The sequence below is a fragment of the Amphiura filiformis genome, chromosome 2, assembly GCF_039555335.1.
Source record: "Amphiura filiformis chromosome 2, Afil_fr2py, whole genome shotgun sequence".
Lineage (NCBI taxonomy): Eukaryota > Metazoa > Echinodermata > Ophiuroidea > Amphilepidida > Amphiuridae > Amphiura > Amphiura filiformis.
Window position 1 is genome coordinate 70,101,748 of NC_092629.1, and position 23,973 is coordinate 70,125,720.

General features: G+C 37.7%; 1 protein-coding gene across 1 annotated transcript; it reads left to right on the forward strand.

Moving 5' to 3' along the window:
• The first annotated feature begins 461 nt into the window (after nucleotides 1-461).
• Nucleotides 462-2,468, forward strand: LOC140142478 (filamin-A-like). Its single transcript, XM_072164468.1, has one exon. The coding sequence runs from the start codon at nucleotides 462-464 to the stop codon at nucleotides 2,466-2,468; it is 2,007 nt and encodes a 668-aa protein (XP_072020569.1).
• The last annotated feature ends 21,505 nt before the right edge of the window (nucleotides 2,469-23,973 follow it).

Here is a 23,973-nt window from a genome sequence, read left to right on the forward strand (position 1 = left end):
GACTGTGGCTCTTTTCAGTGCCAGCGATGTACTGATAATCATCAAGAAATGCGCTCTATGAAACATCATCAACTTGTGACTATTAAAGAACCAATTGCACAGGTTGACCCACTGCAATGTACTATTCGGTTAGAATTATTAGGTGATCCATGGGAGAAAGCCATTGTGCAAACCGTAGATGCTAAGGGCCATAAGATGAACACTGGCAATGCCAAGGTAGAAGCTAAACAACATGCATGCTCACTGGATGTACAAGATAACAATGATGGCACATATACAATTGAATATGGTTCATATGGGGGCCCACTACGTGTTGAGATAAATGGGATTGAAATGAAAGGAAGTCCATTCAATACTCTGCCTGAGGTTCACCCACAGCAATGTACCATTCGATTAGGACTGCTTGGTAGACGGGCTTGCAGAAAGCTATAGTTCAAACTGTAGATGCCAATGGCCATAATATGACCACTGGCAATGCCAAGGTAGAAGCTACACAAAATGGAGACTCGCTGCATGCACAGGACAACAATGATGGCACATATACAATTGACTATGCTTCATCCATGTCATCCGGGAGCCCACTGCATGTTATGATAAATGGGACTGAAATAAAAGGAAGCCCATTCAATACATTGCAAGACGTTGACCCACAGCAATGTACTATTCGATTAGGACTGTTAGGTAGACGTGGCTATCAGAAAGCCATTGTTCAAACTGTAGATGCCAATGGCCATGATATGACCATTGGTAATGCTAAGATAGAAGCTACACAAAATGAAAACTCACTGGGTATTAAGGACAACAATGATGGCACATATACAATTGAGTATGATCCATATGGGAACTCACAACCACTACATGTTACGATAAATGGGACTGAAATCAAAGGAAGTCCATTTAATACCCTGGCTAAGGTTGACCCATGGCAATGTACCATTCGATTAGGAAGTAAACATGGCTCAAAGAAAGCCATTGTTCAAACTGTAGATGCCAATGGCCATAATATGACCTTTGGCAATGTCAAGGTAGAAGCTTCACAAGGTGGAAACTTGTTGCATGTCCAGGATAACAACGATGGCACATATACAATTGATTATGCCTCGTATGAGTGTAAACAACCAGTACAAGTAAAGATAAATGGAACTAAAATGAAAGGAAGTCCATTCAATATTCTGCCACAGGTTGTTGACCCTCAGCAATGTACCATTCAGTTACGTCTGCCGAATGGAAATCGCAATTTGAAAGCCATAGTTCAAACCATAGATGTCAATGGCCAGAAGATGACCATTGGCAATGCCAAGGTAGAAGCTGCACAATTTGGAGACACATTGCATGTACAAGACAATAATGATGGCACATATACAATTGCCTATGCCTCATATGGGGGCTCACTTCATGTTAAAATAAATGGGACTGAAATAAAAGGAAGTCCATTCAATACATTGCAAGAGGTTGACCCACAGCGATGTACCATTCGATTAGGACTGTTAGGTAGACGTGGCTTCCAGAAAGCCATTGTTCAAACTGTAGATGCCAAAGGCCTTATTATGACGACTGGCAATACCAAGGTAGAAGCTACACAAAATGGAGACTCACTGGATGTACAGGACAACAATGATGGCACATATACAATTGAGTATGACCCATATGGAGACTCACTGCCACTACATGTTACGATAAATGAGACTGAAATGAAAGGAAGTCCATTCAATACCCAGCCTGAGGTTGACCCACGGCAATGTACCATTCGATTAGGAAGTAGACATGGCTTGAATAAAGCTTTAGTTCAAACTGTAGATGTCAATGGTCATAATATGACCACTGGTAATGCCAAAGTAAAGGCTACACAAGGTGGAGACTCAGTGCATGTACAGGACAACAATGATGGCACATATACAATTGGCTATGCCTTATCCGATGGCCCACTACTTGTAAAGATAAATGGGACTGTAATGAAAGGAAGTCCATTCAGTATTCTACCACCCGTTGACCCTAAGCAATGTAAAATTCAGTTAAGATTGCCAAATGGAAATGGCAGTAAGAAAGCTATAGTTCAAACTGTAGATGTCAATGGCCAGAATATGACTACTGGCATTGCCAAGGTAGAAGCTACACAAGGTGGAAACTCACTGGATGTACAGAACAACAATGATGGCACATACACAATTGCCTATGCCTCATATGGGGGCTCAATACATGTAAAGATAAATGGTACTGAAATGACAGGAAGTCCATTCAATGTCCTGCCAGAGGTTGACCCACAGCAATGTACCATTCAATTAGGACTGCCAAGTACACCTGGTAGGAAGAAAGCCATTGTTCAAACTGTGGATGCCAATGGCCATAAGATGACCATTGGCAATGCCAAGGTAGAAGCCACACAAGGTAGATACTCACTGAATGTACAGGACAATAATGATGGCACATATACAATTGACTATGACCCGGGTATGGAGGCTCATTACTGAATACTGTTCGTAGGTTATTTTCAAACTCATCATTACATGTTATTATCAATGGCACTGAAATGGCTATAACCTGTTACTAACTACCAACAGCAAATAATAGTTGCATGTCTGATATCAATGGAAATAATGTTAATATTATGAAACCTAGAAAAATACATGCTATGTGGAATTATCCGGAAAATTGAGTCATTGGCTTGTGAACCTGTAGTTTATTATGTTCACTTGATTTTTATAAAATTGTACAGAACATGTAATGACACTTTTAATTCCTGTAGATAGCTCATGGTGGCGTAATTCCGATTTTTTCCTAAATTCTTTGTCTCAACTTTCAGTAAGTAATTGCTATGCCAATCAAGATTTTTTTCTTGAAAAGGGTATTGAAATTACTGATGTTAATCCACACTGTTGTTTGGCATGTATAACTGTGTTCACTATTAAAGGAAGTGTCCGGTAATCACAACATTATGTCTTATATGTTAGAAAAATAATTATCAAGCACGAATCACATGGTTTTATTTAAAACAAATTCATATTAACCATAAAAACGAATAAAAACAGCCATCTTTCAACACGCGATATTCAAATTTCCCACGCCGAAATTGTCTAGAGCAATGACGTCCCAATAATTCAATGAAGCCTGACGACAAATGAGCTTAAATAACCATGACGTCATTGCTCTAGAACATTTCAGCGCGGGAATTTTGAATATCGCGTGTTGAGAGATTGCTGTTTTTATTTCTTTTTATGGTTAATATGAGTTTGTTTTAAATAAGACCATGCCATTTGTGCTTGATAATTATTATATATATACTAGATATTATTATCTGCAATAGCTGCCAGGTGTCATATTTTAGATTATGTACAATATAGAATGCAGAAATTGTCCAAATGTTTATGGTGGAGCTATTGCAGATAGGGCCTCTTGGCACTAATCCCTCTTAGGTTAATATCAAAGGATTAGAGATGGAAGGCCCTATCTGCAATAGCTGATATTAGGCCTGCCTTGTCTTAGTTCACAAAATATCCAGGTGACTCAATGTGACTGAGCTGTGGTTTGAAATGTCTGATTTTGAAGAGTTGTACCTTAAAGTGTCACATTAATGTGGACGAGTGTAACAATAAAGTTTTAAATTTGAGTTAAGACCTGTGAAGATAACACTCACACTGAAATAATGTAGGAATGATAACTTCCGTTTCACTTCTGGGTTTACGATTGGACTTTCGTCAACTACCGATGCCATTTAGCGCTTGTATGTGCATCTTGGTAAGCTTACAACACAAGATAGCATGGAAATATTAGCATTTTTTGAAACATCTTGATTGTTGAAAAAATGGTGGGGTATTTAATTGAAGGGGCGGGCAACTATTCCAGGATATACGGTATTCTCCCCATTGTATATCTTTATATATAATCAACATAAGGTTGCAGTCGCACTTTTGTACTATACTAGTTTACATATTAACGAAACCATTTATAATAGTATTGGGACTGCCTAGTATATTTAGGGATGTCCAATGTCAATACATTTGCTGCTACGTATACATAGAATGGTTTCCCATTTACTGCACTCACCCAGGCCTTGCCGTCTAGATTTTAAAGGCGAGCGGTTAATCACTCGCTAGCATGATGCTAGGCGAGTGGTTGAATTTTCACAATACCCTTATTGGGGTATAATAAAGTAGAGCTTCGGTTTTAAAATGGTATTCACGTTCGCGCGCTAAAATTTGTACATTTCTGGCTTTGAGGGGTACAAAATCGATCAAATACTGAATTTGCTGATTCGCTGGCTGATTTTATGAGATTCGCAGCGAGTGATATTTAGTGTCCATGGCGAGTGGAAAATCGCTCACTAGAAATCGAGTTTGGGCGAGCGGTGGCGAGCGAGAGCGATCGCTCGCCTCAAACAGCAAGGCCTGCTCACCCATGTATTGTCTATGCAAACACAGCTCAATGCAGGAAGTCCCAGACCTGATAAATGGTATGTCAGTACTTGCATTGGCCCAATTTAGACCTAAAACAAGAAATTCCCGATTCCACCAGAAAACATTAACCAAACTCTTTCTTGATTGGTCAGTAAATAGAGAGGAACTTTTTTTAAAGAAAAATTTAACGAGATGAGAGCTACAACAGGTTGCAGTGACACCACTCTGTACATCAGGTGTTGAAATACAATTATCTCCGAATTTGGATTGATTCAAACAAGCAAACTTACATACTCATAAAATTTAACTATTTTTTGAAGACAAAATGTGCAGGATGTTTAAAATGTTTAAGCCTTCCAAAACCCATCTCAAATTATACACTTCTGACCACCATGTCCATTTTAGATATGCTACATGTACCCATCATGGCTTCCATATGCACACACAGTATATTGCTCAATGTAGTAAAGATAACCTTTTGAGTTGGAGCAAATTTCTAAAAATTGGTAGTGATTAATGTTACCAAACTTATGGCATGATGAAATATAATCATTTTTTAAGATAAAATGTGCTGACCTTAAAAGATTGAACAAGGTTTAAGACTTCCGCTATTCATTTGAAATAATGCACTTGTTCAGCTCCTCTATGGAGATATTTTCCATGGCAGCCATCTATGATCATACTTGAGGTTCCACCAAACAAACCATGGGTTTTGAGGTCTTATATTTTTTGTTGTATGTTAACAAAATCGCTTAAATTTTCAGGATGATCTTACTTCATGTTGTTAAGCAAATATAATGGTCCAGATAACGCTAGTTTTAAAAAAAGCACCCTAAAATTGCACTTTCTGTTAGTATTCCTTTTTGGACTTGAACTTGTTAACATGTTCTAGCAGCCCTATATAAAACTGTGCCACACAAATGGCCATATCTCTGGAATGAAACATCTGATTAAGATTATTTAAACGCCAAAATGTTTCTTTCATCAATTCCCAGCCAATAAGTTAGGTCTGAATCAATTTAAAAGTACTTCAATTTTTAGTGGACATGCCTACTAATATGAAGCACATTAAATATCTTGACTCAAATACTTTCTTCTATGCCAAGAACATTTGTTTGTTGTTTACATTAACAACAACAACTTCTGGGCTATTCTATTTGAAATCCATACACCCCCTATGGAAGACCTTAATCTCCCACACAGGGGGTGTAGATTTCAAATGGAGTCACCCATTCAGGTAAACCCATTTGAAATTCACACTCCCTGTATGAAAGATTAAGGTCATGTCTTCTATAGGGGTGTAAGGATTTCAACTGGAATAGCCCAACTCAATGGACATTAAGATTTAATCTTTGACCCCTCCCCCTTTAATTTGTCAAAACATGTTCCCCCCTTAAAATTCACTTCAGGGGTATACATAAAGTCTCCATAAGGTTAGGATCTCCATAAGGTTAAGGTCTCCATAAGGTTAGTACATGTACAATGTATAAATATCCCTCCACAAAATTAATACACCCCTCCACAGACACACAATGATTACTTCATAACCCCATGAATATATGCAGCAGGGTTAATCCAATCAAAATTATTTGATTGCTTGTCCATGCCCTTAAACATGGCCAGTGATGTCTCATAAGGGGGGGTGCAATAGTTATGGGTGCCCCCGGGAGGGGGGGGGTGAATTATAGGGGGGCAAAGATTTTTGGCAGGCCAAAAGGGGGCAAGCATTTTTGGCAGGTCGAAAGGGGGGTCAGCGATTTTTGGCAGGTCGAAAGGGGAGCAAGCAATTTTGGCACAGATATTTTGGGCACCGTTTCTATATTACGCCCTAAAAGGCGTGGAAAACGTTACTTAACACGTTCAAATATGCAAAATTTCCTGCTAAACTTTTCGCATTATATGTTAAGACAATTTAAGGTTTTAAATTGGTTCCCCAAAATCTTGCATGTGTAAGGGGGGCAAAGATTTTTGGCACGTCAAAAGGGGGGCAAAGGTTTTTTGGCACGGCCAAAAGGGGGGGGGCAAGCGATTTTTGGCAGACCATTTTGAGAATTCACCCCCCCGGGAGTACACATAATTATTGCACCACCCCTAATGACTCCAGGAACACTGTGTTAATTACAGATATGCACTATAATCAAAATGCTCCATTTCATATAATAACCTCAAAATATTGAATTCAACCTTTCCCTTTATTAGAGGCTGTGCAATAATTATGAGGGTAAAATTTCTGAACGGCTTGCCAAAATTGGTTGCCCCCTATTGGGATGCCAAATATTGCTTCCTCCACCCCCTCTCAGCCTGCCAACAAAATCTTTTCCCTCACCCCCCTCCTTGTGCATGCCAAATATTTGGATTACCAATTCATCATCATCATCAATGCTTCTCATCAGCAGTTTGACATAGCCCCATCAAAAGTTTCTCCGAGTAGGTCTCTCTCTCGGAAGTTCAGTCGCTCTCTTTATTGTTCCCAATTACAAACCTTAAATGGTCTAGATATAACATGCAAGCAGGAAATTTTGCATATTTGAATGTATCTGTACTGTATTCCTAATTACAAGTTAATAAATGCATATCACTGTTTGAGAATGAAATCGTTCAAAATAATACAAACATACTGAGGTGTTGATGCCTATAAGGGGTGGTGCAATAATTATGTGTACCCCGGGTGGTGAATTATAGGGGGGGCAGGCCAAAAGGGGGGGGGCAAAGTTTTTTGGCAGGCCAAAAGGGGGGGGGGCAAGCACTTTTTGGCAGGTCGAAAGGGGGGCAAGCGATTTTTAGGCACAGATATTTTGGGCATCGTTTCTATAATATGCCCTAAAAAGGTGTAGGAAAACATTAGGAACACATTCAAATATGCAAAATTTCCGGCTCCCTACGCTCGCATTATATGATAAGACAATTTAAGGTTATAAATTAGGGTTCCCCAAAATCTTAGTGTGTAAAGGGGGGGGCAAAGATTTTTTTGGCACATCGAAAGGGGGGGCAAAGGTTTTTTGGCAAGTCGAAAGGGGGGCAAAGATTTTTGGCACGTCGAAAGGGGAAGCAAGCGATTTTGGCAGATCACTTTGAGAATTCACCACCCAGGTACACATAATTATTGCACAGCCCCTAATGCATGAGCCCCACAGGGGAAAATACTTTACACACATGAAGATTAATTCGTTTAGCAAAAATATTGTCAAATTTGAATTTCGTTCTGGTATACCAGAACGAAATTACAACAGTGGCCTATGGAGCAGTGTAATTACGCATAATCACGCATAACTCGCATAAACGCAAAATCAGAATCAACTGAAATTTTAGGGATAGGCTTTTTTCGTGGATATCTACTGAAAATGCAGGGAAAAATGTCATAAAAAGAGGATGCTAGGATCACAAAATCCTCCTTTATCCTATTTCACATGGGACAAACCAAGAATACTTCTTAACCCCATGATTATGCACAGCAGAGGGAATTCAATCAAAAGAATTTGATTGCCTGACAATAATTTGTATAATACAAGGCATGTGTACTTACGGGGGGGTTACTTGGATTATTTTTTGACAGGGATGTGCGGCTTGAGCTTCGAACCCTTACCCATTTCCAAGCGTAATTTTACCGAAAATAGGGACCCATATCTAAGGATTTTCCGAAAATAGAGACCCATATCTAAGGATTTTCAGGAAATAAGACCCATATCTAAGGATTTGAGCTTGATAGTAAAAGTAACATGTTTTTCACACATATAGCATGGAAAATTTAAAAAGGAGACCCATGTCTAAGGATTTTTTTCTTCAAAACATAGACCCATGTCTAAGGATTTTTCATGGAAAACTTACCCATTGGAGCGGCACATCCCACATGCCTTTACTATGTGAGTACCCCTCCCGGGTGTGTACTGAGATGTTGATATGTCTAATGCCCAAGCAATGCAAGAGGAAGTGCATTAGAGATGCATCAACATCTCACATACAAGTGCATTATTTCGTACAATTTCTTGAGCAATTATCATACACAAGAATAAAAAATCCATAATGTTTGCGATTTTTATAACAAATCGTCAATAAAAATGTTGGAAAATACAAGCAAATACAAATGTATCATCAACCCAAAAGAGTGTCCAAAATCACTGCAGTACATGCACAGAGTATGTGCCTGTGCATTAGGCCAATTACAATTGATTCTTAGTTTCCTGTTTCCTGCCCGCGTCCAAAGTAGAGAATTGCAAAATATTTAATTATTTTATTTATATTTTGGATTTTCTCTTTAAAAATAACTTTTAATGACTACCATTTGCTACTTTCTGACTTTCATCATATCATCTATAATGATGAATAAACATAGAACCTAATTGTACCATTACTTATGTATAAAATCAAACATAGTAGTAAAACTATTGGCAAATGGTGGTCATAGACCACAAACCTAGCTGGGGCATGTTGGTGTTGTGGAGGTATCTGACCCTACAAAATGTTCCAAAAATGCTCCCCTGGTCATAGGGTTTGTTTTCACCGAGTTTGAGTCCCGTACTCTAACAGATGTCAAAAAATTCAATTCTAAGATTTGACCCCAGATGACCTTTGACCTGACCTATGCATGATGTTCCATAATGTTCCCCTGATCTTGAGGTTTGTTGTCACCATGTTTGAGCCCCGTACCTCTTACAGATATCCAGAAAATGAAATTCTACGATTTGACCCCAGAAGAAAGAATGGATAGCATTACAGTACCTAGCTGGGGGGTGTAAACCCCCCCAGCTAGGTAATAATTAAATGCATGCTCCTTGTCAAAATGGCTTGATGTAGGTTGCGACCACTTATTTTAAAATAAAGAAAATAAAAGATAATTAATAATAAATAATTAAAAGTCGCCTCATCCCTGGTTTTCAACCATGAAACAGGAAACTAAGAATTAATTGTGAAGGGCCTTATACACAATAATGGCTCAAATTTTTCTAACATTTGCTTTTATTGTTTCTCACTGACTATTTAAGAATGTATGAAACCTTTTTAGAGTGTGTTATTTAAAAGGTGCCATGTAATTGTCTGCCAGAAATCACTTTTCCTATTTTGGTTTGCCAAAATATTCTTGCCCCCCCCCCCCAAAAAAAAATTTTTTTTTACCCTATCCCAGGACTCATAATTATTGCACAGCCCCTTACTAACCTACTAGTAAAGTTTATTGCACCCCTTTTAATGCTACACTTGAATGCACTATATACCTTGAAAGTTGAAATTAAAATTTGTTGGTGTCATTATTCACATTGAATCCAATTTTAAACAACTTTTCTGCTTATATAAGATTCCAGTAGTAAAGTGTTAATATTTATGGTATATGATTTACTTTTGCATATACTTATACATGTTTTAAGGAAGTATATATACGGGGTGAATATAAAATGTAGCATGAAATATATGGAAGTAATATTAAACAGTCAGTCGTGAGCACGGTCGCTAATGAGCTGAATCGGCTAGTTGTGAAATGAGGATCTCGAAGAATCTCATGGTTTCTCGCTCGCAATCCGTGTACAATAATTTAGACAAAAACACGCTCAGCACTGGCTGACCTGAAAGATAAGGTATATACTGTCATCTGTTTTCTGAAAAACATATCAAAATTGCTTCCAAATTGCTAAGGAGGCATGTACATTTAATTCTGTGACAAAAAACGAGACCAAGTTTGCTTTATTTTTGTTGTTTTTGATCATTTAAATGACACTAACTTTTTGTTCAATTTTTCCAAATTGAAAACCTTAGGCGACATTCGTCTACCTCCCATCCGATTTACCTAATCATGGACTTTTTTGACGTCATTTTCACGTAGTTCACATAATTCCGCTTCGTTTGGTATATTTATAGGTATGTGTTATTTAGATTAAGTGTCTAAATTGTTCTTCAAAAATGATGAAAAAATGTGAATTTTACCGGATTGCAGGCCTTTCTCGTGGTATTTTTTGCGTCACCTATCAATCAACATTCGGGTTGTACGCGCTCTAACACAAATACCGCCAGCCAGCGCCAAGTTAACTTTATGCGTGACGCCGCGCTATGCAAGTGGTGTACAGTGTGATACGCGTTTAAGTTCGCCACAGCATAAATAAGTAAACAAAAAGTTTTAAAAAACCTGAATATTTTCAAAGCTCATTTCATCTTCGCCGATAACTGTCTACCTCCCGGGTGATTTAGGTCAATTTGTACAACATTTTCGTGGAATTTGTGTACAAAACCGTTTTATATTTCATATTTGTGATTTTTAAGATTGTGTTATTTAAATTACAAATACAAAATTAAGTTTAAATATGATGCTTTTTTTCCCAACTTTTTACTGAAATTGTTTAGTTCAAAACACACGTTTATTTTTCATCTAAATAATCTTTGATTTCCTTCTTGTTTTGTGACATGCAAGTTCACTAGTTTGGAATGCTAATTTGACAGAGTGATAATTTTTCGTGTTAAAATAAAGAAATTAGAGCTCTTCAAACAGGGAAATGTCATGGGCTGATTGTTCTCGAACCTCATTTTACCTTCCCAAAAAGTGTCTACCTCCTGGTCGATTTCCGCCAATTCGTACGGATTTTTCGAGGTATTTGTATTCAAAACCTTTGTATCGGTCAGATTTTTGAATTATACAATTGTGTTATTTCAATTACCGCAGAAAAATGGAATTTAATACTGTGTTTTTCCGACATTTGTACTGAAATGTGCTAGTTCAAAACACACGCTATTTATTCATCCAAATAAACTTGGATCTACTTCTTTTTTTACATAGCGTGCAAGTTCATTGGGTTGGCATGATAATTTGAAAGTTTCGTAATTTTTCGTGTTAAAACAAAGAAATGAGAGCTCTTCAAACAGGGGAATGTCATGAGCTAATTAGTATGCATAATTGGCCACGGAGCATTACACGCACTGGTTGTTATGCATATTTACTTTCACACAGAGCAGCGTTTGAGCGTGCTCACGACTGACTGTAAACATATGGTTAATATAGAGGTTAATAGTACATGTATCAACAGTGCACATGTAGCTGTATAGTGTATAGTACGTTGTCAGTATAGTTTTCGTGCAAGCTATTAAGTCAAGTGAAAAGATCAGGATCATTGCTCAAACTGAATTCTACTTGGTCTGTCTGTCTGTACTGTCTGGGTCAAATGCAAGTAAAAGAGCGGATCTATCTTATTCAATGTATTGATTTAACGCATATCGGCTTGTATGGCTATGAATGCCAAGAAAGGAAGTGCCTATTTTTTACATAGTGCATCTATAAATCTATAGTTAAAGTAATATAATCTGACCAACAATATGGCTACTTCTTTGTCACCGGCTCAAAGGAAAGAAGATTTCAAAGATGAGTTTTTAACTTGTTCCATTTGTGCTGAGCCGTATGACAATGCTGAACATCAAGCCAAATGCTTGCCCTGTCTACACACATTCTGCAAAGCTTGTTTACAACGCATTGCTGGTACTGGTAGATCAAAACTTGGCTGTCCAAAATGTCGCAAATTGATCACTTTACCAGGAGGTACTGTTGACAGCCTGCCAAATAACTTCAACGTGGAAAGCTTAAAGGGGTACCAACATAGCTTTAATTCAGCACAGATTTGTGGAAACTGCAACAGAGATGATCCAGCTGTGAGGTTTTGTCATGACTGTGGCTCTTTTCAGTGCCAGCGATGTACTGATAATCATCAAGAAATGAGCTCCATGAAACATCATCAGCTTGTGACTTTTGATGAACTACAAGGTACAAAATGCAACCCACAGCTATGTACCATTCAGTTCGGACTGTTAGGTGATTCATGGGAGAAAGCCATTGTTCAAACAGTAGATAACAGTAAGTGTAAAATGACCGTTGGCAATGCCAAGGTAGAAGCTAAACAACATGCATCCTCACTGGATGTACAGGACAACAATGATGGCACATATACAATTGAATATGCCCCATATGGGGGCCCATTACATGTTAAGATAAATGGGGCTGTAATGAAAGGAAGTCCATTTAATACGCTGCCTGAGGTTGACCCACAACGATGTACCATCCGATTAGGACTGCAAAGTAGACGTGGCTTGAATAAAGCCATCATTCAAACTGTAGATGTCAATGGTCATATGACCACAGCCAATGCCAAGGTAGAGGCTACACAAAGTGGAGAATCACTGCATGTACAGTACAACAACGATGGCATATATATAATTGACTATGCCTCGTATGAGTGTAAACAACCACTGCATGTAAAGATAAATGGAACTACAATGAAAGGAAGTCCATTCAATATTCTACCAGAAGTTGACCCACAGCAATGCACCATTCGGTTAAGACTGCCTGGTGAAAATCGCAATAAGAAAGCCATTGTGCAAACTGTAGATATCAATGGCCATACTATGACCACTGGCGATGCCAAGGTAGAAGCTACACAAGATGGAGAATCACGGCATTTACTGAACAACAATGATGGCACATATACAATTTACTATGATGGAGGCTCAATACTACGTAGGTTCTTCCCGAACTCATCGCTAAGCGTTAATATCAATGGCACTGAAATGAAAGGAAGTCCATTCAATGTGTAGTAAAGTAGTACTCGGAATAAAAAGTATGGCATTTTTATGTTAATTATTGTGACCTACATGTTAATGTAAATGCCATGGAACTGAAATGACAGAAAGTCCCAGGATTTATTATTTGCCTGAACTTGACATTACAGCAATGTGCTATTCAGTTGAGCTGGTTTCATACTACAATGCCGTTTGCCGCTGAGCGGCGTGGCGCACGCACATTGCAGACAAACGGACACAATCAAGGCTTGTCATTGGTCGATACGTCATGCCGCTTGCCGCAGCAGCAGGAAAGTATGACAGGGGCATTAGGACTGCAGGTAGATTTGGCAAGAAGAAAGCTATTGGTCAGTCTGTAATTAGAGAATTAATGATAGGAGTTTTTATTTTGCCTATCCTCTACCTATGATAGACGACAGGCAGGTCCAATATTTTGAGTAGTGGATGCCGGCGCAGCCGGTATCCACTACGATAAAAATATTGGACCTGCCTGTCGCTATCATAGGTAGAGGATAGGCAAAATAAAAATTCCTATCATTTATTCTCATTCTTAGTCAGTTAAATATTATTTTAATAACTGTAAACAAATTTTTAAGCAAAAACTAAGTTACCGTCATAAAAACTCCCTCATTATAAAATGAACGAAACTTGTTTACAACTTCACGTATTCTGTTGCGCGTATTGCTAGCGCGTTCGCGTATTCCGCACTAGTCTACGCATCCAGCGCGATACATACGCGCACCTCTACACACATGTTACGCATTATCAAGGCGCGTGATGGCGTGGGGTCGTCTACGGCCTGATAGACGGCACCCGAAATCATGCGATTGTCCAATCAGAAATGTGTCTACGAACTAGACCACTCCCCCTGACTAAGAAATGTCAATGACCATGACCAGGGGGCTGGCATTTTCTTCGGAAGGGGGGTCCCAAATTTACAAAAAGTCAGCGTCAATAAAATTGTGACTTCCCCCCCCCCCATTTCGGCGACAACAATTTTATGACCCCCCTCCCCCACCACCACCACCGATACACCTTACCCCCTAAACATGCTAAAACTGTATTGAAATCACATGTTTTGAATAAAATAAACATACTATCTGTGGTCATCTTGTGACTCCCTACATTTTGGTCATCAAAAATTTTATATCCCCCTCCTATTTTTTCCCACAAATTTATGTCCCCCCCAGTATATATGGGACATTCCCCCTTCTGAAGAAAATGCCAGCCCCCTAATGCCAAGGAAGAAGCTACACAAGATGGAGCCTTCATGTGTAAAGACAGGACAACAATGATGGTACGTAATGTAATACTTTGACCCATATCAGTCAGAATTAAAAGACAAATTTTCACGGGAAAATTTTCTGGACACGTGACACCCATGGGCGCAGACATATTAGCATTATGCGGGTGTTCTTCCAATGTATTTGAATAGGAAGAATTCCTCCTTTGAAATAAAATAAGTTACTTGTCGCATGTTAATAATATTATGGTAAGAGTTTCCGTAGATAAATATTTTTTTCCGTAGATAGATATCTATTTTTTAAATTATGTTTTGATGATATTGTGAAGAAATTATTACATAATATTCAATAAATTTGCAATGCACAAATTTCCATCAAAATTGCGGTCAAAAATACTATTCCAATTCAAAATTACTAAGACTTGAATAGCGAGGTCACCGCCTGGGGTCAGAGATCGGGCTCGAGGTTACACTCACATTGATAGGCATTGGTCATGTGTCCAGAAAATTTTCCCGTGAAAATTTACCTATTAATGTTGACTGCATATGGGGAATCAAATAGGCTGTAATGTCAGCATTTTCACTTGTTGAGATATTGGACAGGCAAGTTTTCCTACAAATAAGCTTCATATTGATATATTACATTCCCCTGTTGCTTGTTTGCAAGGTAGTAATTAAAAATCAGTAAAAGAATCAGTAAAAGAGTTAGGAAATGCTTTGTTTTCTATTGTTTTTTGAGAGGTTTAAGGGGGTACTACACCCCTAGCCAATTTTTTGCTTATTTTTGCGTTTTTCTCAAAATTTATAGCGCATTGGTGACAAGTAAGATATGTATATTATAGGGGCAATGACTACAACTAGTGCACTGAAAATTCAGCAACTCAAGGCAAGTAGTTATTGATTTATTGATCAAATATTGGTTTTCCCTCATTTTTGACTGTAACTCCACAACTGTTGTCTGTGCTGAAATAAAATGTCCAGTGTAGCAGTTGTAGTCCTTGCCCCTATAATATACATCTTACTTGTCACCAATGCTCTATAATTTTTGAGAAAATTGCAAAAATAGGCACAAAATTGGGCAGGGGTGTAGTACCCCCTTAATGGGCCATATCTCAAAACAATCTCTGCCAACATTACAGCCCATTAGCTCCCATTCGTGACGGATGGTTACCATTTGTTTTGAAAAATAAATGGGACTGAAATGAAAGGCAGTCATATTCAAAGCATAGTAAAGGATTTGTGATATTACCAGGCCCATAGTCAAGGGCAGGTCTGCTTGGTCTGTAAAAAATATCAGAATTATAGATAACCGTCTCTGATTATGACAAATTTTCTATGAAATTTGTCCAAAATATAGGCTCCTAAAATCAATTGTTCAGCGGGTAAAGGTCTGCATTTGGCCAGAATTAAGATTTCTCTTGAGAAGTCTGCATTTGTAAAATCAGTGCTCCCGCAAAAAAATTGCCTCAGGCCTGCCTTAAGCCAACAAAATGGATGCTGGTTACCCTAAGTTGTCAGTGGCAGCACCATAATTTTTTTTCCGGGTGGCATCAGTGAAAGTGAATTTCAGGAGGGGGTAAAAATCAACCAAATTTGGGCAAAAATTGGACGTTCTCGTAATAAGTTTTTACTGGGGGAAAGCCATCTGAAGGGTCATTTTGTTTCTCTTTTTTTTTCTATCACCTGGGTTACTCCTTCACTGGATAAAAGAAGTAATCCTCTGTTCTCCCATATGTATATATGAAAATGGACAGTGATTTATAGTGCACAGGCATTTATAGCACAATTTACATCCATAACATTTAAATAATTGGAAATGAAATATATAGTTAAAAACATTGATTGTATAATAATAAACACTTTGTAAAATTTCTCACAATGTATCTTCATAATTATTCTTAAATATAGGCACAAATCAAGTCATATATACAATGTATATATATATATACAATTGCATGATTGACATAAGGTTGCACTTGAACTTTTGCATTATGGTCATTTTATTAAAGAAAAAAATAACATTATAATTGTTATCAGGACTGCTTGGTGTGAAGCACATTAAGTATAAAATAAAGATTTGAAGTTAATACATAAATAAAACTTCTATGCTAAAGGAATTTTGTTTGTTGTTTATATTGTAATATTACAGTTATATATGTATTGTTCTCTTTTTTTACTTCACCCACCCTCAACATTTTTAAAAGCTCTACTTGTTAGACTACTTGACTAGCTGAAAAATGGCAGAAGCAATCAATCCATTTTGTCTAACAGGGATGCACCATCGGGAGGGGTCTGGACTTTTTGAAAACAATCAATTTTTTATGGACAAGTAATATGCATTACTTATTTGACCTCGGATGAACTCTGATATCCATAAAAAAAAATTGACTTCCTTCACTCTTCATATTCAAGTTATATGAAAATCCAACTGGGGTGATATAACAATTGGCAGCCACGCTGAAGGCCTAGGGTACTCAGTACAAATGACCACACAAACATATGTCGCATTTTCAGCCATTTAGTATATTAACTACCCCTTTTCTCCAAAGATCAATTTTGGTATATGGATGGGTCATTTTTATGCCTCCACCATGAGGCATACTGTTTTTGCACTGTCCATGCTTCCATATTTATGTGCTTCCGTATGTACCACCAGATGCTGTATCTTGTGAATGGATGTGCGGATTGACTTCAGATTTTCAGGATAGGTGTGTCATGGTCAGAAACTATGGATACTTTTTGTGGTAGTGTTCAGGGTCATATACTGAGGTCAAAGGTCAAAGGTCAAATCTTAAATTTTGTAATATGAACATTTCAAATCCTATAGCAACCAAACTTATGTCATAGCTGTACTATGGGAACCCTCATCTATTGGTGGTATTCAAGGTCATATACAGCGGTCAAAGGTCATTTGAGGTCAACTGGTAAATTACCATTATTTAAAACTTGGTTAAAATTTGGCCTCATGAACAATATAAATCCTAATGCAACCAAACTCAAAGGTCATACTGAGGTCAAAGGTCATTTGAGGTTAAAATACCATATTTACAACTTTTGGTTAAATTTGGTCTCATGAATAGTTTCAATATTGTCCCTCAAAATAGCCCCATAATGCAATTACCCTTTACATGTACATATAGAGGCCCCCTGAATTTACAGAATTAGAGGTTAATAACTGCGCATCGGTTATTTGGAGGGCATTGTGAAAAATCTAAACATTTTGCCTTTGGAACCGAGGAATATCCCGAGGCGCAGCCCCGAGGGATATTCCGAGGTCCAAAGCAAAATGTTTAGATTTTTCACAATGCCCGACATATAACCGATGCAAAGTTATTAACCTCATTCATAACCGCTCACTTTGATCTTTATAAATTACAAAATAACACAAAATTTTCCTCAAAAGTTTGTAAAAATAAACAATTCTTACATCTTCCCTTTCCCAAAATCGATCAGGCTAAAACAAAACGACCAATAACAAAAGTGCGTATCAGAATCTGTGCAAATATGGTAGCGCAAATCCAAATCGGCAGCCAGCGCACAAGCAGTTCGTTGGACGCTTTAACACGGCGCACGCAGAAGTCAATTGTAAAGCGACATTGGAACAATTACGCATTTTGTGGTCAATTGTGAGATATTAATGACCTCGATTTGCGTTCGCGTTTTCACAAATAATAAAATATGATTGGATCGCACGCATCGCGTTTATTAATGAGGTTATGAATTGTATTTAAAGGGGGGTAACCCTATTGGTTTTGCAAGGGCGTAAATCGGGTGGGGGACAGGGGGACATGTCCCCCTCACTTTTTAAAGTGGGGGGACACAATATCAAATGTCCCCCCCCCCCCCACTTTTTGGTCCCCACCCCTAAAAAAAAGGGAGAGAAGAGAAAGGGAGAAAAAGAGAAGAGAAAAGGGAGGAAAAAAGAAGAGAAAGGTTAAATTGCATGTAATTGAGTATGCCCATCACTGCTCATGCCTACAAAAACCGCAGTCGGTCATATATAGGCCTGTGGTTATTTTATGCGTTGTGTGAAAGTGGGTCCACGGCCCATAAGCGTGTGAAAATTCATGCGGGCCCGCCTATATATGCAGGGCATCACCAAAAAAATGATTTCAATATCAATCCATGCATGCTTTAGTAATTGTGAATCTCAAATCTCAAGTAAAATTTTGACAAAATGACTTCAATAATTGGACCTTCATTTTGTAAAATTTTCCAACCTCTCAAGGGGAACATCCCCCTCAGACACCCCCTACCCCTTTTGTGTGTATAGGCCTATAAACAAGTGGTCGCTTTCACTTCTACACCCGCAGGTGCGGATTCAGGGGGGCAGGTCTTATATGCCTAACATATCAGTGGCAGGCCCAGTACACAGGGGGCTGCTTGAGTCTGCACCGCACCTCCCCAAATTTGCAAAAAGTATACAAAAAGTCTTTTTAACACTTTTTTTGGTGAAAAAAGGTCCAAATTTGGGGAAGAAAGTCCACTTTTTACAAAATCGCCCCCCCCCCAAAAAAAGTCCACTTTTTCAAAATCAGCACCCCCCAAAAAAAAAAAAAAAATCCTGGGTATGGGCCTGAATTCAGTGGACTTGTGTAACATTTAACATTTTGCTAATTGAGTTCGGACCCTTTTTTCTGTTTAAGCAATGATTTAAATAGTGTAAATATGATGCACCAAATGGCTTCAACTTCTCAGGGTGGAACATCCCCTCAGACACCCCTCATGTAGTGGGTAAACAAGTAGCCATTTTCGGTTCTGCTTTCCACATTTGCCAATTTATGTAATTTAATAGGTCTGCAATAATAGGGAAAACTTTTCCACAAAAGGCTTCATGGACCATCATTTCACAAATTTTTGGCTTTTTTAAACTAAAATTTTACACACTAATAGTGCCAAAATGGGCCACCAAATCGCTTCAATTAGGTATTCATTTTGCAAAAGTTTCTTACTTCTCAGGGGCAATTCAATCTTTCTACTGTGCGGCGCATAGGCGCGACCTTTGTCCCACGAACATCTATTAATTTGGGTTAATCGCGACCTTCCATGATAAACCAGGTTCAACATCAACTTAACTGAAGGACGACCTTGCTACCATTTACCATCCATTCAGACTGTACCATTATTCACACGAGTAGGTGGTTGGTATTACAAAGAGTAGACAAATATATAGTTTTTATGCGCTGAAATGTAAAGTGTAGTAACTGATATATTTTCTGTAGTTCATCCAAAGACAAATATAATAAGTAAGAGTAATCATTATTTATTAAAGTTTACAAACAAAAAAGCAGCATATAAAATCATGCCACGTAGTAAAAAAATTATAAAATCATACCCGCTGAAAACTGCAACCAACCAAAATATCCTATGTGGAGAACAGCGTTCAATAACCTCGAGTGAACGTGACCTGATATGCAGAGAAATTTTGACCTGAAAACTTACTGAAATATCTAGTTAAGGGAAAAAACTCAATTTGGTGACCACTCTCTGGCTAGTAAGGTTTGACGATTGATTCGACTTCTATGGACCATTTAGAAACAAAATAGCCTCCATGTCCCTCGCGAAAATCCCGGCATTTTTCGCTAGAGGCCAAAATCCAAAATGGCCGCCACCATTTTGAAAATGTAAGTTTTGAACCAGAGAACCTATTATCATGCACAAAGACACTTTTTCGGATATGTCGAGTACAAGGATTCCGATTCTGACATTAGTTTGACATTACGGCATCATTTCACCCAGAAATCCAAGATGGTGGCGGCACCATCTTGAAAAATTTAGTTTTGAACCAGAGGACCTAAAAGCGTGTACAAAGAAACTTTTTGGCATTAGTCGACTACAAGGATTTTGAATCTGATATTACTTTGACATTATGACCTAATTTTTACCCAGAAATCCAAGATGGCGGCCGCCGACGCCATCTTGAAAAAATAAGTTTTGAACCACAGTACCAAAAATCGTGTACAAAGACACTTTTTCGGGTAAGTCGACCCCAAAAAATCAGAATCTGACATTAATTTGACGTTATAACATAATTTTTTCCCAGAAATCCAAGATGGCCCCCATTTGGTAGAGCGTAAATGTAATTTTTGAATGAGAACAGAAGCATAAGTGTGTCATTTCCGCCTTTATCGTGTGTTTTGTGGTATGGGTGATTTTGTCGTATTTTTATACAAAAAAAATCGGGCGGTGTGTATAACAGCCATCAAAATTCACGAAAAAAATACACAAAGTGCACAAATGTATATGAAATCCATATACACCTTAGCATAAATTGTGACTATTACAATTTTCCTGATTTTAACACTAAACCGCCGACGGCTGTTGCTGGTCCTATAGCGTAGCACGCAGGGGTTTGTAGAGGTCATCTGGTTTAATACGGAGTAGAATAGGAAAAGTGGACCAATAGTTTGTATTGGGCACATCCCCCTCAGACACCCCCTGTGTAGTGGCTAAACAAGTAGCCATTTTCACTTCTGCTTTCCACATTTGCCAATTTATGTCATTTATGTATTGCATACCATGTCTATTGTGAATTTAAATCAATTCTTGACATGAAATTGATAAAATTGAAATATTAGCAGCTGTTAAAGTGTGAAAATGGTAAAATGTGTCAGCAATTAGGGGCTGTGCAATAAATATGTGTAGCCCGGGTGGTGAATTCTCAAAGTGGTCTGCCAAAATCGCTTGCCCCCTTTTGATGTGCCATAAAATCTTTGCCCCCTCTTTCGACGTGCCAAAAACCTTTGCCCCCCCCTTTCCATGTGCCAAAAAATCTTTGCCCCCCATTTACACACTAAGATTTTGGGGAACCCTAATTTATCACCTTAAATTGTCTTATTATATAATGCGAGCGTGGCAAGCAGGAAATTTTGCATATTTGAATGTGTTCCTAATGTTTTCCTACACCTTTTTAGGGCGTAATATAGAAACCCCTGCCAAAAAATGCTTGCCCCCCTACACAAGGAGGAAACTCACTGCATGTACAGTACAACAATGATGGGACCTATACAATTAACTATAACTATAATTGGGGCTCACAATTGTTACATGTTAAGATAAATGGGATTGAAATAAAAGGAAGTCCATTGACCCTCAGCAATGTACCCTTAAATTTGCCTTGAAATATTCAGCCATTGTTCAAACCATTGATGGCAATGGACATAACATGATCATTGGCAATGCCAAGGTAGAAGCTAGACAAAATGGATACGAACTGGATGTACAGGACAACAATGATGGCACATATACAATTGACTATGATATAATATTGGATGGCTGAGCATGATACCATAACATATCGGATGAGTCATAAAAATATCGGACGAGCCAACGGCGAGTTCGATATTTGTATGACTTAATCCGATATGTTATGGTATCATGCGAAATAAGCCATCTAATATTATCATTATTAGGTTTTCTTAACTCCTAATAACCCTGAAAACATAATAATGACACATATTGGGGCTCGTCATCACTACATGTTAAGATAAATGGGACTGAAATGAAAGGAAGTCCATTCAAAGCGATGTAAAGAATGACTCATTATGGGATTTCATCATCTATCTTACATTGTAGGGTACTTCAAAAATCCATGCATAAATAAATGTTCAGGGCACTTTTATTTTGCATACTATTGCTTTGAAACTTGGTCAAAATGTTTCTTATATGTTCTAATGTATTATATAGTGAACCCACCCTCTAATTTGCATAATCACATAATTAATAATGAGCTAGTTTGCATAAATGCTGATTAATTATACAAATTATTGGCAAAAATTACATATTAATGAGCCTTTACAGTCATTTTAGCTCAATTAACTACATTGATTATTGATAAAAACAATAAGATACAAAGAAAATATAAATTGGTGTATCATGAAAACCATATGTCCAATTTACTTCAAACAAAAGGCATATTGATGCGTGTAGTTTGCCCTACTCAATTAATCTGTTGAATACATGCTCACGAAGGGTTTCCTTGAATCACTCAAACAATGTAAACATTAAAAAATGATACAAAACATGTAAATAAAGGGTGTATTATTTTAAAAACCTATATTGGTAGCACCTTTAAGACAAAATCCTGCAGTATCCCTTTTGGATCTGTACCGGAGTAATTAGTATGGACATAACAATCTATACTGTCACTTTGTAATATTTCATGACATTTTGGTCAGATAAGATTGGGATTTTGATGGCTTAGAGACAAATGTAACTAATACAACTACAAGAGGTTAAAATGTACATTTGATAATCAAATTTGAATAAATGGTACGGTCGACTTCACTAATACATTGTAGTTTGATGTGTCATTGAAGTCCAACATAATGGTTAGCTCACACCCATGGTCAAACAATATAAATAAAACTGTCATTTAATTTTAAATTCACAGGTTTTAAGCAAGCATGTAAGGATGAAAATAAAATGCAGCATAAAATATTCCATATAATGTAATGTGAATTAGCATAATTATGCACCACTCTTTGCTGTACATGTGTCAAATCGTAATGTATTGCACTGCCAATTCTCATTACTGGTCGAACACGATAGGATTTCGGTTAATAATAAATAGACGGTTTTCTGATAGCGCTCTGATAGGTCTTTGAACCTGTCTGCAGCCCTCTAGCTTTTGATTCAACAAGTTACTTTGGGGGGCGGTGTACAACCTTCAAGTAATTATTTTGTGTAAGCTAACCATAAGCCTATTCATAACCCTAATCCTAACCCTAACTCTAACCCTCATCCTAACCCTAAACTAAGCCTAACCAATCAATGACAGTGGCTGTTTCAAGTCTATAAGTCTCCTTGCATGATCGCCTGTCGAATTCAACTACCCGCCTCGACCGGAGACTAAGTTCAAACCCCGGGCCTATTGGGTAGCCGTGTTAAGGCGCCTAAGACTGAAATCCTATCGTATTCGACCAGTAATGCGGCGGTGACAGGAATGGAAGATGGCTATGCCGGTCAGCATGATCTTGTTTGCATTTTGGTAACCAGTGTTTATCTGTTATCGATGATGGATCGATTGATAATCGATAATCAATATTCAGTCAATATAATCAATATCAATCAAGATTATGTCTACTATTCAAATAGCATTAAAAATGATGTGGAGGAGGGGGGGGTGATTTTCAAATCAGGCTTTTTCCTTACGTACTGTCTATTTGTATGGAGGTGTCAATCAACAATCGATAATCGATAATCAATAATCGATAATCAATAATCGATTATCAATAATCGATTATCAATATCAATCATGATTGGGCCCGCTATTCAAATAGCATTAAAAATGATGTGGAGGAGGGGGGGGGGGTGATTTTCAAATCAGGCTTTTTCCTTACGTACTGTCTATTTGTATGGAGGTGTCAATCAACAATCGATAATCAATAATCGATAATCAATAATCAATTATCAATATCAATCATGATTGGGCCCGCTACTCAAATAGCATTAAAAATGATTGGGGTGATTTTCAAATCATGCCTTTTCCTTACGTAGGCCTACTGGCTATTTGTATGGAGGTGTCAATCAATAATTGATTATCGAAAATCAATAATCGATTATCAATAATCGATTATCAGTAATCGATTATCAATCAAGATAATCTCAATTTTCAGAATGCTAAAGAAATAATTTTTAAAAAAATATTGAAAAAAAATGTGAACTTTTTAAAAAATTTCTAAAATTCCCATTTTCACCTTCATGCGTATAAAATGAACATTTTGTGCAAAATTTTGTTCAAATATTTGTTCTGAACTCGAAAATTGCAGGGCTTGTATGGAGCACATTCCAGTGTTG